Below are 17,459 nucleotides of genomic sequence, written 5' to 3' on the forward strand. Positions count from 1 at the left end.
CTTGACCCCTTTGCGGAGACTCGACCCTGTATATAATCTCTTGCAACTCCCTCTGCATCGAGTGATCACTACACTTATCCAGCACGGTCGCCTTCACTCCCTGCAGACATCACACCGTGGCCAGGTAACACTGTTTTTTTTTTTCCCTGGAGAGTACCTCCAGGACCCATCCACTTCATAAGCTAAAGAGAACATCCGCCCGAACAGGGACTTGAACCCTGGACCCTCAGATTAAAAGTCTGATGCTCTACCGACTGAGCTATCCGGGCTCTGTCAACACACGCGGTGACATACTTAATCGAACCGAGAGGTGGCAGCTGTGGGAGGAGAAAAGATTGCGGTTACCCCGCAAAAGTTCTAAAAGCTTAAAATGCCCCGATCACAAATTAAAATGCCCCCAATTTACTATGATAAATGAATCAAATTCCGCTGTTTTTAACTCCGAGTGGGGACCCTTTGGTCACTAGCGACACATCAGAAAACGGGAAGAGGCGCAAGGGAAATGTAACAGCTGTGTGCTGATGTGACAGTTAAATCCGGCACCTCAAAAGTTACAACTGAAAACATTTCAGGCTACCGAGAGCCTCAAAACGATACCCCCGCCCCCCCCCCCCCCCCCCCAAAAAAGCCTGAAATTAGGTTGAAATAAAATACTACAAGTGAGGTGTGAATCTGGGCAGATCATGCCCGAATGGCTTGGAAGGAATCACCTATTTGATGCGTTACTCGCGACTTTGCATATGAATAAGTTTAACATGTCCACGGCTGTTTGGTCACTTGAGTAGGCGTGGTTGTATGTGGATAGAACTGACATATGGTAGTAGCTACAGTCAGAGTGGCAAAGTGTGGGCTCTGGTTCAGAGTCCAGTGTGCAATATGTCAGCGCTGTTATTAAAAACAGGTTGAACTTCCTTAGTCAAAGTGAGGCCACTGGTTCGTCAGTTCGTCAGCTAAGAAATTTCCTTGACAGACAGAGCTGATAATAGATTTAACAATGGCAGAACAACTCGCATTCAACAAGCCTAAGGTAAGTTGAGACTGAAGCGAGAAATGGTTGTGAACAGGGAATGTGGAAGTGGATCGGATTTGCTCTTGTTTGTGTGTGAATTATTGACAAAATTTATGAATGTCTCTGCTCTTCATTGGCCAAGGACATGAGGTGTAAAAACTGGAGTGCACTATGGCTAACCAGCTGAGGAGACATGATAAATGTATACATTTTCACATTTTAACAGCACAGTTTTTTACTGTTTGACAGATGAGATGCACTCATAGCAGTTTCAGACTATGAACAGAACCTTATTTTACACAAGGATTTTATTTACATTAGAATCAATCAGCAAACAGTTCACAACTCATAAATGCTTAATATATCTATACGTGAGTCACTACTGTGAGAAAACAGATCTAGTCGACAGCGCTGTCACATGCTGTACTGACACTGAACAAACAAACAAACAAACAATCAAAACTTTTACTTCAGGACTGGAGCATAAACCTTTTCAGTGGTGACTCAGCCGTGACGAAAGTGTGTCGAGTGATTTTTATGAGTCCCGCATTACCACGCTCACACACGTGTAATAACAGGTCGTCAATATTTATGACTCATCTACAAAGCCAGACACACACGCCTTCCCTTGTGCCAACACACGCTGGCCTGGGATCACTTCTCTCTTATCCCTGTCTGTCACTCCATCCGTGCATGACACACGGCAAGCTGCCCGTTAAGGCCCCGCTCAGTAGCATAGGACAGCGACTGCACTGTCCACACATACTCTGTATACAACTCAGGTCAAAAGTTAAATCCCAGGCTTTACTTTACGTTTTTAGTTTGGCATGGGTCTCCACGGTGATGTTGGACGTACCATACGGGTGTCTGGTGTGGTTAACGGTTATTTCGTCATCTCTTGACCTGCAGGTGGAGCTACATGTGCACCTCGATGGAGCGATACGAGTGGAGACCATTATGGATGTTGCGAAGTCAGTCAAGCTCCGTCAACTTGGGCTTTCTCTTAATAAGCACAGACTGAATTATGCTTAAAATAGAAAGAAAAGCAGAGAAACTTTTTTAAAGCATTTTGTGTGCCATAAATTACATTTACATGGTCTTAATACTTACTCAAAGTGAAGAGTTAAATTCTCACAGTGGTACAGTAAACAATATATATCCTGTGCTGTAATTTTCCATGCCCGTAATTCTGACTGAGAGTAAAAAAATCAAATCCTCATAGTGGTTTGTTTTGTGCTGTCATTTTATAACTCTGTGTTCTGACTGATACAGGAGGCGCGGAATGACCCTGCCCGCGGCGACAGTGGATGAGATGAGAGATCTATGTTCGTTAAAGGAACCTGCCACGCTCACGGAATTCCTCAGCAAATTCGACCATTACGTACCTGTCGTTGCGTGAGTAGCGGAACATCTTAAACACTCAATGAGATGAAATAAAAGCTTTTTCTCCTTGAATGGGGTTTAATGAGAATTTAATGAGGTTTGAGATGAGGCAAATATCTTATTTAACTGAATAGAGTGGCATACAGGTCAGGCTCAACCACTTTGCAAAGACTGATCTCAGTGGCGATGCTGAGGAACGACGACGCTATCTCACTCTCCAGCTCTGGATATTACAGTAATAACCTGAGTATATGAATAGATAATGTGAATATCTTTCTCATTTCAAGATACTGAGAGTTTGAAGGCAAAAGCTTAGCGCGTTCATTTCATAATAAATCAAAGTGGTCTCTGTGGGTTATAACATCAGTAGACAGTAGTTGTTACGCTGCTGTAGCCTGGGCCAGAGCTGTACCTGGTGGCATAGAGACCGTGGGCGGGCTGTTTGGACCAAGTTAAATACAGCACTGTCATTCTGTAACGTTTATAACTCTGGCCAAATAAAATCAATTAGATTGCTCTGTACGTTCAGAGAAGTACTGACTCAAGCCAGTGCAGAGTCCAGAGCAAAAATGTCACTGATCCCAGATCATTTTTTTTTATGTGTCCTAAAATTACCCCCACATGAAAACAAACAGACTCCAGATCAGTCTCTCGCAGTTTTGCTTTCTAGCCCGAAAAACAGGGTTGACATTAATGCGTTTTGTGTGTTAGAGTGCTGACACAGCTTAGGCTGTGCTAAAAACCTTTTTATCCATCTCAGACATCTGTAAAATCACCATAGGACTGAACAACTCAACAGTTTTTGGAGAGTAATGTTGTTGTTTTTTTTTTTGCATGTTTCTTTCTTCATTCTGTGTTATTTTGTTTATCTCTGCGATATGAAATTTCAGCTCACTTCCGTCTTGCGTTTGTTTTAACAGGGGGGACAGGGAAGCCATTAAGCGAATAGCCTACGAGTTTGTGGAGGACAAAGCCAAACAGGGAGTGATTTACGTGGAGGTCAGATACAGCCCCCATCTTCTGGCCAACAGGGATGTGGAGCCCATACCTTGGCAGCAGAAACAGTGAGGGTTCTCAGCAAGTAAACGTTTAAGTTTGAAATATCATCTACAAGCTTCTAAAAAAAAAAAAAAAAAGAAATGCACATAAAACTTGAATGGTTGTGCCCAAATGAACGATGATGCTCTGCATGGCTGTCCCGCCTCTTTCTCTGTTCAGAGGGGACCTGACGCCTGATGAAGTGGTGAATTCGGTGAACCAGGGCCTGAGTGCAGGGGAGAAGGCGTTTAAAACTAAAGCCAGGTCCATCCTGTGCTGCATGCGTCACATGCCGAGTAAGTCCTTGTCAAACTGTAAACCAGGCAAACACTGGGCACGTTTTCATGTCTACCACACTCAAGGTCCCTGTTCACGCAGCTTACAAATGTGTGTGTACATGTGTGTGTGTGTCTATGTGTGTGCGTGCGTGTGTATGTGTGTGTGTGTGTATGTGTGCATGCCTGTGTGTGTGCATATGTGTGTGTGTGTGTGTGTGTGTCTGTATGTCTATCTATCTGTGTGTGTGTGTGTGTGTGTGTGTGTGTGTGTGTGTGTGCGCGTATGTGTGTGTGTGTGTGTGTGTCTGTATGCCTATCTATCTGTGTGTGTGTGTGTGTGTGTGTGTATGTGTGTGTGTGTGTGTGTGTGTGTGTATGTGTGTGTGCATGTGTGTGTGCATGTGTGTGCGTGTGTGCGTGTGTGTGTGTGTGTGTGTGTGTGTGTGTGTGTGCGCGTGTGTGTTTGTTTGCTCTGTGCAGACTGGTCCTCAGACGTGATAGAGTTGTGTAAGAAGTACTGTGATGATGGAGTGGTAGGAATAGACCTTGCAGGAGATGAGCTGATGGACACAGAGTCTTACCCTGGACACAGGAGAGCTTATGAGGTAACCATCCTCTTCACCTGTCTTATCCCCACTCAACATGCCTTTCTGCTGTTTCCTAAAGAACAGGTGCAGATAAAGGCTTCCCACCATGCTAAAAAGAGCTTATTAAAAATATTTGTTTAGTCTAGAGTGGAAAGTTGAGAAACTAAGCTAACAGCATTCCTGATAAGCAGCCAGTCTAACGTTTTGATGAAAGAGCATTCTTTTCTTCGCAAACACTGATTCTCGGTTATTGAATAAGCTATGTGTGTATAAGCACAATAATGCTAACCTTTGAACATTTGAGGAGGACAAAGCATCATGTTCATTAGCATGCATAATGTGGACTTTACACGCCTCACACAACTGACTCTGAGTGTATTTATGCACAGTTACGAGGTCATTAAATAATCCCTGTGCACTGGTTATTGTGGAAGTCATTCAAAAAAAGTATAGTGAACATGTGAGAAAATCTATAGTAAAATTAGCTGAAAAAAAATCTTAATGAAGCACTACCAGTCTTTCTTTAGGCTATTATAAAACTACTGGAGGAAGAGTATAATTTCTCTATCTGCTAATGGGAAAAAACGAACGTTACATTTTATTATTTTATTAACAATTCAGTGATTGCCCCCAAAGAGCTCAAAGTTCATTTATAGGTATAAGAGGTTCTGTACCTTTGCTGGTGTCAGATTGCAAAGGAAGTTGTGCTTCCTTTGCAAAGGAAGTTGTGCTTCCTTCTTTGCTGTGACTTGTCTCATAGTTGCATATGATTTAAGAGGTTGAAATGTATTGAAAAAGACCTGATATTGTTGTTCTTGTTATTACTGTGTCATCATTACATGGTCACTGTTAACATAAGCTTATTTTTCTTGCTGCCTGAGTTTCATTCTGAACAGGTGGAGGCATGTTTAGTCTTTGCGTGAAACCGTACCTTCACGTTCTTATGGTTTGCTTTAGATAAAGCACTGGTTAAGAAAATATAACTCTCCAGGGAGACCATCTGGAAATATCATCATCATAAAGGCTAATACTGAGCAAATGGCAACATCTGTTTGTAACATTAATCTAAACCGGAGGCCCGGAGGCTTGAAATGCCGTCTAAACAAACACATTTTGCTGTTTGCAATCAGAGTTAAACTGATAAAGTGCTCTGATAAACTTGATTGCACGTGTGTCGAATTAACACAACACAATACAGTTATCACCTGCATTGTTCTGTGCCTTCATGCTTGTGTATGTGAAAGATAAGGCTTGAAAGATGATACAGTGGCAGCGTTGAAATGAAATCCGGATGCATCCTTTGGCTTTCATGGAGGTGTGTGTGTGCCTGTGTGTGTGTGCATGTGCCTGTGTGTTTTATGGAAACTGTTGTTGACAGGAAGCAGTTAAATCTGGGATCCACAGAACAGTGCATGCAGGGGAAGTGGGTCCGGCCTCAGTGGTGTGGGAGGTGAGTGCTCTTTCCCAATAAACACACATCCCCCAGAGACACAATATCTTACAGATCACAGTAACAAACATACATCACCCAGAGACACAATATCCTACAGATCACAGTAAAAAACACACAACCCCCAGAGACACAATATCCTACAGATCACAGTAAAAAGCATACATCACCCAGAGACACAATATCCTACAGATCATAGCAAAAAGCATACATCACCCAGAGACACAATATCCTACAGATCACAGCAAAAAGCATACATCACCCAGAGACACAATATCCTACAGATCACAGCAAAAAGCATACATCACCCAGAGACACAATATCCTACAGATCACAGCAAAAAACATACATCACCCAGAGACACAATATTCTACAGACCACAGTAAAAGTACTGTACAATGTTCTTTCATAAATGTAAACTCATTGGACATTGAGTTTAGATATTCATGAATACAAGAGATTGTCAAGTTCTTTCTAAGCCTGCGGGAGACGTTTAACAAAGTGTCAAAAATTGGGGACAAAGGAGAGTAAAATGGACATACATGTCTACCCCCCTCCACCCACACACCCAGAAACAGGTATACAATGCATTCTATATGGGTGAAAGATGATTTGGTTCTGACATGCCTTCACCTCTTCTTTGACAGCTAGACAGAGTTGTACATGAGTTGCTATCCAGCTTTCACAGAGTAGACTGGGAACAGATCAGCCCTAAACAGCACAGCTCAGAGGCCCGGTAGGCTGCCTTGACAACGTTAGAGTTTTTACCACGTGACTCAGACTCATAACAACTAGAAAAGAGAGAGAGAGAGAGAGAGAGAGAGAGAGAGAGAGAGAAAGACAGAGAGAGAGAGAGAAAGACAGAGAGAGAGAGAGAGAGAGAGAGGGAGAGAGAGAGAGAGAGAGAGAGAGAGAGAGAGAGAGAATCAGCTGGCCTTATGAACTGATGCTGGGCTGGGCTTCAGGGCCGTTTCTTTTCTTTTTTTTAACTGTTATTTTTTCCGAACCCTGAGGCCGTCGAGATTCTGAAAGCAGAGCGCATAGGTCATGGCTACCACGTCACCGAGGACCAAGCACTGTACAAACGATTACTGGACCAAAACATGCATTTCGAGGTAAACAAACAAGACACCTCTAACACTGTCATAGTGTAACATGTCTGTATACAAAGAGCCCTCATTCAGCCTTGTCACTGACCCTGAGCACTGTTATTGTTCTTGTCTTGTGCTGCTCAGGAAATCTGTCAGGAAATCTATCAGGAAATCTGTGTGTACTATGAGCTTGTATTGCCCCCTGGTGGCGGGTTTTGAGGTTCACTTGAAAAAGATCTGGTCGTGCTCTCTTCAGTTTTAATCAGTCCACCATTTGATTTTCAACTGAACGAGAAGTTACACCCAGATGGCGTGAGCATTGCCATGGTGACAGACAGTTCTAAGGTCACTGAGGGCATTCCGTGTGTCTTGTATTTCAGACGTGTCCACTCTCCAGCAGACAGACGGGGGCTTGTGATCCAGACTTCACGAAACATCCTCTTATCAGGTGAGAATCTGGTACTGTGTTAGTTTTCTAACACACACTACACTCTAGCACCGTCTTCTAATGCAATACCACCACCAGCATCTGCTTCCTACGTGTGCTGACTGTGGTTAACATTTAGATCATAGAGTTTAATGTTACATTGATGAGACCAGCATGGGCTTCCCTGCCAAGTCAGTGGTGAACTGGAAGTGTATGGTCGGTGTGTGGAGTTTTAAAACTGCGTGTTATTAATTGTAATTGACGTGTTACTCTCTCTTCTCGTTCTTCTGTTATATTACACTCCCAGGTTCCAGGTGGACAAGGCCAACTACTCGCTGAACACAGACGGCCCTTTGGTTCTGAACTCCGACCTGAATCTAGATTATGAGGTCGCGCAGAAATACATGGGCTTCACAGAGGACGAATTCAGGAGAGTGGTAAGCACGGTTTCCCAAGATGTCTTTCATCGTATCTGTCCGCGTGAAATTACCATAGAAACGTATGAAAGCATAAATCACTTCCATAATGCTAAGACTCCACCTTGTTGCCTCAAGATGTGGGTCAGCAAGGTATGACATAAACTCTGATGTAAACTCAAAAAAAATTAAAAAAAATAAAAAAGTATATATATACATGTGTGTTGTAAAGATTTTCTATCAGTGGTGAGCACTCCATGAAAGTCTGGGATTTTCACTGCACAATTAGCATCTATTTCTATTTCCGAAATGCAGTAAATCTGAAAGCTCTCACATTACCAGAGTAATTATAATTAACGATGCAATTGGTATAATATTTAATTGTAATTACAGAGCTATGCACGTTCGGCTTGGGTTTAAAGAGTCTGTTAACTCTTGTCTTTCACAGAACGTGAATGCAGCAAAGTCATGCTTTTTACCTGAGGGAGAGAAGAGGGAGCTACTGCGTCAGCTGTGTGAAGCCTATGGGATGGTGGGAGATGCGTCTCCCTGAGCCAATGACCTGAGAGCCGCCTTTTTAAAAAAAAACAACAACAACAACAAAAAAACAAACAGCAAACAGCCCGGGCAGATGTGCCGCTGCTTACCCGGGTTACCCTAGTAACGAAAGCTGTCACGTACTTACAAAGACATCCACACACACAAAACAAGAAAGAAAGAAAAAAAAAACTAAAAGGAAAAAAAAAATGCTAACGACAATATCAAGAAATAAAGAAGTATAACCCAGCAGATCAAATTCTTGCTCATGACATTTGATTTTGTTCTGTGATCGGTAATAATGTTCCAAAGATGAAAGCTTTCGGCTCCCAAATACTAAGGCGAGGGCTGGATGCTGGGTTTCCAAATAAATAACAAATTTACAAATTTATTTACAAATAAATAAAATGTAGTCGAAAGATTTCTGAGGAGCAACCAAAATGATCTTGAATAATTGAACCGAAACAGGTAACTGTCATCCAGTGCGCGCAGCAGTTTTTCAAGCTCTATGCCATCTGTACGACCTCGGCAAAGTTTTTAGATTTTTACTTTTTCTGGTTTTCTCTATTTTTTTCTTTTTTTTCATAGGGAGTCTCTGGCAGCTGTCTTTGAACGCCTCGTTTTGTGCGGTAGAAAATTTTCGCCCGAACAAGGACTTGAACCCTGGACCCTCAGATCAAAAAACTGTTGGTCCACCGACTGAGCTATCCGGGTTATATCTTTGTAAGCACTGACATATGTATTCGAACCGAGGGGTGGCAGCATGCAGCGCTGTGGGAGGAGAAAAGATTGCGGTTACCTCGCCAAAGTTCTAAAAACTTAAAATGCCCCGATCACAAATTAATATGTCCCTAATTTTCTATGATGAATAAATCAAATCCCTCTGTTTTAACTCCGAGTGGAGACCCTTTGGTCACTAGCGACACATAAGGCAATCAGAAAACGGGAAGAGGCGCAAGGGAAATGTAACAGCTGTGTGCTGATGTGACAGTTAAATCCGGCACCTCAAAAGTTACAACTGAAAACATTTCAGGTTACCGAGAGCCTAAAAACGATACCCCCCCCCCAAAAAAAGCCTGAAATTAGGTTGAAATAAAATACTACAGGTGAGGTGTGAATCTGGACAAATCATGCCCGATTGGCTTGGAAGGAATCACCTATTTGATGCGTTACTCGCGAATTTGCATATTAATAAATTTAACATGTCCACGGCTGTTTGGTCACTTTAGGCGTGGTTGTATGTGGATAGAACTGACATATGGTAGTAGCTACAGTCAGAGTGGCAAAGCGTGCGCTCCAGTGTGCAATATGTCAGTGCTGTTATTAAAAACAGGTTGAACTACCTTATCGAAAGTGAGGCCACTGTTCGTGAGTTCGTAAGCTAAGCAATTGAGTTAACAATGGCAGAACAACTCGCATTCAACAAGCCTAAGGTAAGTTGAGACTAAGGTGAGAAATGATTGTGAACAGGGAATGTGGAAGTGGATCGCATTTGCTCTTGTTAGTGTGTGAATTATTGACAAGTTTATGAATGTCTCTGTTCTTCATTGGCCAAGGACATGAGGCGGAAAAACTGGAATGCACTGTAGTTAACCAGCTGAGGAGACATGACAAATTTATACATTTTCTCCTTTCAACAGCACTGTTTTTTACTGTTTGACAGATGAGATGCACTCATAGCAGTTTCAGAGCGTGACTATGAACAGAACCTTATTTTACACAAGGATTTATTTACATTAGAATCAATCAGCAAACAGTTCACAACGCATACATGCTTAACGTGTCTATACGTGAGTCACCACTGTGAGAAAACAGATCTAGTCGACAGCGCCGTCACACACTGTACTGACACTGATTAAAAACAAACAAACAAGCAAAACTTTTACTTCAGGACTGGAGCAGAAGCCTTTTCAGTTGTGACTCAATCGTGACGAAAGCTGTGTCGAGTGATTTTATGAGTCCCGCATTACTACGCTCACACACGTGTAATAACAGGTCGTCGATATTTATGACTCATCTACAAAGCCAGACACATATGCCTTCCCAGGAGCCGCCACACGCTGGCCTGGGATCAGTTCTCTCTTATCCCTGTCTCTCACTCCATCCGTGCATGGCACACGGTAACCTGCCAGTCAAGACCCTGCTCAGTAGCACAGGACAGCGACTGCGCTGTCCACACATGCTCTGTATACAGCTCAGGTCAAAGGTTAAGTCCCAGGCTTTACGTTTTTAGTTTGGCACAGGTTTCCATGGTTATGCTTGACATAACATATGGGATTCCGGTGTGGTTAACGATTATTTCGTCATCTCTTAACCTGCAGGTGGAGCTACATGTGCACCTCGATGGAGCGATACGAGTGGAGACCATTATGGATGTTGCGAAGTCAGTAAAGCTCCGTCAGTTTGGGCTTTCTCTTAATAAGCACAGACTGAATTATACTTAAAATAGAAAGAAAAGCAGAGAAACTTTTTTAAAGCATTTTGTGTGCCATAAATTACATTTACATAGTCTTAATACTTACTCAAAGTGAAGAGTTAAATTCTCACAGTGGTATAGTAAACTATATATCCTGTGCTGTAATTTTCCATGCCCGTAATTCTGACTGAGAGTAAAAAAATCAAATCCTCATAGTAGTATAAGAAGTGCAGTATGTTTTGTGCTGTCATTTTATAACTCTGTGGTCTGACTGATACAGGAGGCGCAGAATCACCCTGCCTGCGGCGACAGTGGATGAGATGAGAGATGTATGTTCGTTAAAGGAACCTGCCACGCTCACGGAATTCCTCAGCAAATTCGACCATTACGTACCTGTCGTTGCGTGAGTAGCGGAACATCTTAAACAGTCAGTGAGATGAAATAAAAGCTTCTTCTCCTTGAATGGGGTTTTATGAGAATTTAATGAGGTTTGAGATGATGTAAATTTCTTATTTAACTGAATAGAGCGGCATACAGGTCAGGCTCAACGACTTTGCAAAGACTGATCTCAGCGACGATGCTGAGGAAACATATCTCACTCTCCAGCTCTGGATATTACAGTAATAACCTGAGCATATGAATAGATAATGTGAATATCTTTCTCATTTCAAGATACTGAGAGTTTGAAGATAAAAGTTTAGCGCGTTCATTTCATAATAAACCAAAGTGGTCTCTGTGGGTTATAACATCAGTAGACAGTAGTTGTTACACTGCTGTAGCCTGGGCCAGCGCTGTACCTGGCGGTATAGAGACCGTGGGCGGGGTGTTTGGGCCAAGTACAACACATCACTGTCATTCTGTAAAGTTTTTAACTCTGGCCAAATGAAATCTTCAATAGGATTGCTCTGTCCAGAGAAGCACTGGCTCAAGCCAGTGCAGAGTCCAGAGCAAAAATATCACTGATCCCAGATCATCTTTTTATGTGTCATTAAATTACCCCCACGTAAAAACAAACAGACTCCAGATCAGTCTCTTTTTTTTTTTTTTGCATGCTTCTTTCTTCATTCCGTATTATTTTTTTTTTATCTTTGCGATATGAAGTTTCGGCTCACTTTGGTTATACGTTTGTTTTAACAGGGGGGACAGGGAAGCCATTAAGCGAATAGCCTATGAGTTTGTGGAGGACAAAGCCAAACAGGGAGTGATCTATGTGGAGGTCAGATACAGCCCCCACCTTCTGGCCAACACGGACGTGGAGCCCATACCTTGGCAGCAGAAACAGTGAGGGTTCTCGTCATGTGAATTTTGAAATGTCATCTAAAAAAAAAAAAAGTACCCATAAAACTCAAAAGATTGTGCTCAAATGAACGACGACGCTCTGCATGGCTGTGTTGCCTCTTTCTCTGTTCAGAGGGGACCTGACGCCTGATGAAGTGGTGAATTTGGTGAACCGGGGCCTGAGTGCAGGGGAGAAGGCGTTTAAAACCAAAGCCAGGTCCATCCTGTGCTGCATGCGTCACATGCCGGGTAATTCCTCGTCAAACTGTAAACCAGACAAACACTGGGCACGTTTTCAAGTCTACCACCCTCGAGGTCCCTGTTCACAAACGTTTATGTGTGTGCGTGTGCGTGTGTGTATATGTGTGTGTCTGTATGCCTATCTGTATGTGTGTGTGTCTGTATGCCTATCTGTGTGTGTGTCTGTATGCCTATCTGTGTGTGTGTGCGTGTGTGTGTGTCTATGTGTGTGTGTGTGCGTGTGTGTGTGTCTATGTGTGTGTGTGTGTGTGTGTGTGTGTGTGTGTGTGTGTATGTGTGTGTGTGTGTGTGTGTGTGTGTGTGTGTATGTTTGTGTGTGTGTCTGTCTGTCTGTATGCCTATCTGTGTGTGTGTGTGTGCGCGCGCGTGTGTGTTTTTTTGTTCTGTGCAGACTGGTCCTCAGACGTGATAGAGTTGTGTAAGAAGTACCGTGATGATGGAGTGGTGGGAATAGACCTGGCAGGAGATGAGCTGATGGACACAGAGTCTTACCCTGGACACAGGAGAGCTTATGAGGTAACCATCCTCTTCACCTGTCTCATCCCCACTCAACATTCCTTTCTGCTGTTTTCTAAAGAACAGGTGCAGATAAAGGCTTCCCACCATGCTAAACAGAGCGTATTAAAAAAAAAAAACTGGTTTAGTCTAGAGTGGAAAGTTGAGAAACTAAGCTAACAGCATTCCTGATATGCAGCCACGTTTTGATGAAAGAGCGTTCTTCTCTTTGCAAACACTGATTCTCGGTTATTAAATAAGACATGAGCGTATTAGCATAATAATGCTAACCTTTGAACATTCGAGAAGGACAACAGCATCATGTCCATTAGCATGCATAATGTGGACTTTAGACTTTACACGCCTCACACAACTGACTCTGAGTGTATTTATGCACAGTTACGAGGTCATTAAATAATCCCCGTGCACTGGTTATTGTGGAAGCCATTTGAAAAAAGTATAGTGAACATGTGAGAAAGTCCATAGTAAAATTAGCTGAAAAAAACCCTTAATGAAGCACTACCAGTCTTTCTTTAGGCTATTCTAAATCTACTGGAAGAAGAGTATAATTTCTCTCTTTGCTAATGGGAAAGAAAATGAACGTTACTTGTTATTATTTTATTATCAATTCAGTGATTGCCCCCAAAAGAGCTCAAAGTTCATTTATAGGTATCAGAGGTTCTGTACCTTTGCTGGTGTCAGATTGCAAAGGAATTTGTGCTACCTCTGCAGGGAAGTTGTGCTTCCTTTGCAAAGGAAGTTGTGCGTCCTTCTTTGCTGTGACTTGTCTCGTAGTTGCTTATGATTTAAGAGGTTGAAATGTATTGAAAAAGACCTGATATTGTTGTTACTGTTATTACTGTGTCATCATTACATGGTCACTGTTAACATAAGCTTATTTTTCTTGCTGCCTGAGTTTCATTCTGAACAGGTGGAGGCATGTTTAGCCTTAGTGTGAAATCGTACCCTCATGTACTTATAGTTTTCTTTAGATAAAGCACTGGTTAAGAAAATATAACTCTCCAGTGAGACCCTCTGGGAATATCATCATCATAAAGGCTAATATTGAGCGAATGGCAACATCTGTTTGTAACATTAATCTAAACCGGAGGCCCGGAGGCTTGAAATGCTGTCTAAACAAGCGCATTTTGCTGTTTGTAATCAGAGTTAAACTGATAAAGTGCTCTGATAAACTTGATTGCACGTGTGTCGAATTAACACAACACAATACAGTAATCACATGCATTGTTTTGTACGTTCATGCTTGTGTATTTGAAAGATAAGGCTTGAAAGATGATACAGTGGCAGCGTTGAAATGAAATCCAGATGCATCCTTTGGCTTTTATGGAGGTGTGTGTGTGTGTGTGTGCCTGCGTTCGTGTATGTGTGTGTGTGTGTGTGTGTGTGTGCCTGCGTTCGTGTGTGTGTGTGTGTGTGTGTGTGTTTTATGGAAACTGTTGTTGACAGGAAGCAGTTAGATCTGGGATCCACAGAACAGTGCATGCAGGGGAAGTGGGTCCGGCCTCAGTGGTGTGGGAGGTGAGTGCTCTTTCCCAATAAACACACATCCCCCAGAGACACAATATCTTACAGATCACAGTAACAAACATACATCACCCAGAGACACAATAGCCTACAGATCACAGTAAAAAACACACAACCCCCAGAGACACAATATCCTACAGATCACAGTAAAAAGCATACATCACCCAGAGACACAATATCCCACGGATCACAGTAAAAAACACACAACCCCCAGAGACACAATATCCTACAGATCACAGTAAAAAACATACATCACCCAGAGACACAATATCCTACAGATCACAGCAAAAAACATACATCACCCAGAGACACAATATCCTACAGATCACAGCAAAAAACATACATCACCCAGAGACACAATATCCTACAGATCACAGTAAAAAGCATACATCACCCAGAGACACAATATCCCACAGATCACAGTAAAAAACATACATCACCCAGAGACACAATATCCTACAGATCACAGTAAAAAACATACATCACCCAGAGACACAATGTCCTACAGATCACAGCAAAAAACATACATCACCCAGAGACACAATATCCTACAGATCACAGTAAAAGTACTGTACAATGTTCTTTCATAAATGTAAACTCATTGGACATTGAGTTTAGATATTCATGAATACGAGAGATTGTCAAGTTCTTTCTAAGCCTGCGGGAGACGTTTAACAAAGTGTCAAAAATTGGGGACAAAGGAGAGTAAAATGGACATACATGTCTACCCCCCTCCACCCACACACCCAGAAACAGGTATACAATGCATTCTATATGGGTGAAAGATGATTTGGTTCTGACATGCCTTCACCTCTTCTTTGACAGCTAGACAGAGTTGTACATGAGTTGCTATCCAGCTTTCACAGAGTAGACTGGGAACAGATCAGCCCTAAACAGCACAGCTCAGAGGCCCGGTAGGCTGCCTTGACAACGTTAGAGTTTTTACCACGTGACCTTCTAAAAATAGCCAGACTCATAACAACTAGAAAGAGAGAGAGAGAGAGAGAGAGAGAGAGAGAGAGAAAGAGAGAGAGAGTGAGAGAGAGAGAGAGAGAGAGAGAGAGGGAGAGAGAGACAAAGAGAGAGAGAGAGAGAGAGAGAGAGAGAGAGAGAGAAAGAGAGAGAGAGAGAGAGAGAGAGAGAGAGAGAGAGAGAGAGAGAGAAAGAGAGAGAGAGAGAGAGAGAGAGAGAGAGTGTGAGAGAGAGAATCAGCTGGCCTTATGAACTGATGCTGGGCTGGGCTTCAGGGCCGTTTCTTTTCTTTTTTTAACTGTTATTTTTTTCCGTCCCCTGAGGCTGTCGAGATTCTGAGAGCAGAGCGCATAGGTCACGGCTACCACGTCACCGAGGACCAAGCACTGTACAAACGATTACTGGACCAAAACATGCATTTCGAGGTAAACAAACAAAACATGTCCAACACTGTCACATAGTATAACATATCTGTATACAAAGAGCCCTCATTCAGCCTTGTCACTGACCCTGAGCACTGTTATTGTTCTTGTCTTGTGCTGCTCAGCTGGAAACACGTCAGGAAATCTATCAGGAAATCTGTGTGTACTATGAGCTTGTATTGCCCCCTGGTGGCGGGTTTTGAGGTTCACTTGAAAAAGATCTGGTCGTGCTCTCTTCAGTTTTAATCAGTCCACCATTTGATTTTCAACTGAACGAGAAGTTACACCCAGATGACGTGAGCATTACCATGGTGACAGACAGTTCTAAGGTCACTGAGAGCATTCTGTGTGTCTCGTATTTCAGATGTGTCCGCTCTCCAGCAGACAGACTGGGGCTTGTGATCCAGACTTCACAAAACATCCTCTTATCAGGTGAGAATCTGGCATTGTGTTAGTTTTCTAACACACACTACACTCTAGCACCGTCTCCTAACACAATGCACACCACCAGCATCTGCTTCCGACATGTGCCGACTGTGGTTAACATTTAGATCATAGACTTTAAATTTACATTGATGAGACCAGCATGGGCTTCACTGCCACGTCAGTGGTGAACTGGAAGTGTATGGTCGGTGTGTGGAGTGTTAAAACTGCGTGTTATTTATTGTAATTGACATGTTTATCTTTCTTCTCGTTCTTCTGTTATATTACACTCCCAGGTTCCAGGTGGACAAGGCCAACTACTCGCTGAACACAGATGACCCTTTGGTTCTGAACTCCAACCTGAATCTAGATTATGAGGTCGCGCAGAAATACATGGGCTTCACAGAGGATGAATTCAAGAGAGTGGTAATCACGGTTTCCCCAAGATCTCTTTCATCGTATCTGCACGCTTGAAATTACCATAGCAACGTATGAAAGCATAAATCACTTCCATCCTGCTAAGACTCCACCTTGTTACCTCAAAATGTGGGTCAGCAAGGTATAACATAAACTCTGATGTAAACTCAAAAAAAAATTTAAAAAAATAAAAAAGTATATATATACATGTGTGTTGTAAAAATTTTCTATCAGTGGTGAGCACTCCATGAAAGTCTGGGATTTTCACTGCACAATTAGCATCTATTTCTATTTCCGAAATGCAGTAAATCTGAAAGCTCTCACATTACCAGAGTAATTATAATTAACGATGCAATTGGTATAATATTTAATTGTAATTACAGAGCTATGCACGTTCGGCTTGGGTTTAAAGAGTCTGTTAACTCTTGTCTTTCACAGAACGTGAATGCAGCAAAGTCATGCTTTTTACCTGAGGGAGAGAAGAGGGAGCTACTGCGTCAGCTGTGTGAAGCCTATGGGATGGTGGGAGATGCGTCTCCCTGAGCCAATGACCTGAGAGCCGCCTTTTTAAAAAAAAACAACAACAACAACAAAAAAACAAACAGCAAACAGCCCGGGCAGATGTGCCGCTGCTTACCCGGGTTACCCTAGTAACGAAAGCTGTCACGTACTTACAAAGACATCCACACACACACAAAACAAGAAAGAAAGAAAAAAAAAACTAAAAGGAAAAAAAAAAAATGCTAACGACAATATCAAGAAATAAAGAAGTATAACCCAGCAGATCAAATTCTTGCTCATGACGTTTGATTTTGTTCTCTGCTCGGTAATAATGTTCTAAAGATGAAAGCTTTCGGCTCCCAAATACTAAGGCGAGGGCTGGACGGTGGGTCTCCACAAACCTCCATAAATCCTAAATCTCTAGAAATTTTGGGCCCTATGAAAGAATGTAATATTGAGCCCCCCCAAACCTTAATAGTGTTATTAAAAGTGTTCTATGAGGGCCCCTTGCCA

General features: G+C 42.4%; 2 protein-coding genes and 1 non-coding gene across 5 annotated transcripts; 2 read left to right on the plus strand and 1 right to left on the minus strand.

Annotated features, from left to right (window-relative positions):
* Positions 1 to 196: 196 nt before the first annotated feature.
* trnak-uuu (transfer RNA lysine (anticodon UUU)) lies at positions 197 to 269 on the minus strand. The gene has a single exon. It is a non-coding gene; the product is annotated as a tRNA-Lys (tRNA).
* A 725-nt stretch (positions 270 to 994) lies between these two features.
* LOC115821016 (adenosine deaminase-like) lies at positions 995 to 8,373 on the plus strand. 2 transcript variants are annotated; one of them, XM_030784758.1, is made up of 11 exons: positions 995 to 1,027; positions 1,919 to 1,980; positions 2,282 to 2,404; positions 3,313 to 3,456; positions 3,611 to 3,726; positions 4,189 to 4,313; positions 5,674 to 5,745; positions 6,759 to 6,860; positions 7,217 to 7,284; positions 7,571 to 7,700; positions 8,128 to 8,373. In XM_030784758.1, the coding sequence occupies exons 1-11, from the start codon at positions 995 to 997 to the stop codon at positions 8,230 to 8,232; spliced, it is 1,080 nt and encodes a 359-aa protein (XP_030640618.1). In that variant the 3' UTR covers positions 8,233 to 8,373. The 2 variants fall into 2 exon arrangements, with proteins under 2 accessions (XP_030640618.1, XP_030640619.1); XM_030784759.1 differs by lacking the exon at positions 5,674 to 5,745.
* Positions 8,374 to 9,616: 1,243 nt separating this feature from the next.
* On the plus strand, positions 9,617 to 17,129 carry LOC115821068 (adenosine deaminase-like). Of its 2 annotated transcripts, XM_030784825.1 has the most exons (11): positions 9,617 to 9,649; positions 10,538 to 10,599; positions 10,913 to 11,035; positions 11,770 to 11,913; positions 12,044 to 12,159; positions 12,563 to 12,687; positions 14,134 to 14,205; positions 15,507 to 15,608; positions 15,970 to 16,037; positions 16,325 to 16,454; positions 16,884 to 17,129. In XM_030784825.1, exons 1-11 carry the CDS (start codon positions 9,617 to 9,619, stop codon positions 16,986 to 16,988), a joined length of 1,080 nt encoding a protein of 359 aa, XP_030640685.1. In that variant the 3' UTR covers positions 16,989 to 17,129. The 2 variants fall into 2 exon arrangements, with proteins under 2 accessions (XP_030640685.1, XP_030640686.1); XM_030784826.1 differs by lacking the exon at positions 14,134 to 14,205.
* The last annotated feature ends 330 nt before the right edge of the window (positions 17,130 to 17,459 follow it).

This window comes from Chanos chanos, chromosome 9 (genome assembly GCF_902362185.1).
Source record: "Chanos chanos chromosome 9, fChaCha1.1, whole genome shotgun sequence".
Classification (NCBI taxonomy): domain Eukaryota; kingdom Metazoa; phylum Chordata; class Actinopteri; order Gonorynchiformes; family Chanidae; genus Chanos; species Chanos chanos.

What these genes read in the sequence shown, in the direction of transcription:
- LOC115821016 (XM_030784758.1), top strand. Translation starts at nt 995, where the DNA reads ATGGCAGAACAACTCGCATTCAACAAGCCTAAG. An exon ending in ATACCTTGGCAGCAGAAACA is followed by an intron (nt 3,457 to 3,610) that starts GTGAGGGTTCTC and finishes TTCTCTGTTCAG; the next exon opens with AGGGGACCTGACGCCTGATG. An exon ending in CTGCATGCGTCACATGCCGA is followed by an intron (nt 3,727 to 4,188) that starts GTAAGTCCTTGT and finishes TGCTCTGTGCAG; the next exon opens with ACTGGTCCTCAGACGTGATA.
- LOC115821068 (XM_030784825.1), top strand. Translation starts at nt 9,617, where the DNA reads ATGGCAGAACAACTCGCATTCAACAAGCCTAAG. An exon ending in TCGCATTCAACAAGCCTAAG is followed by an intron (nt 9,650 to 10,537) that starts GTAAGTTGAGAC and finishes CTTAACCTGCAG; the next exon opens with GTGGAGCTACATGTGCACCT. An exon ending in AGGATGAATTCAAGAGAGTG is followed by an intron (nt 16,455 to 16,883) that starts GTAATCACGGTT and finishes TGTCTTTCACAG; the next exon opens with AACGTGAATGCAGCAAAGTC.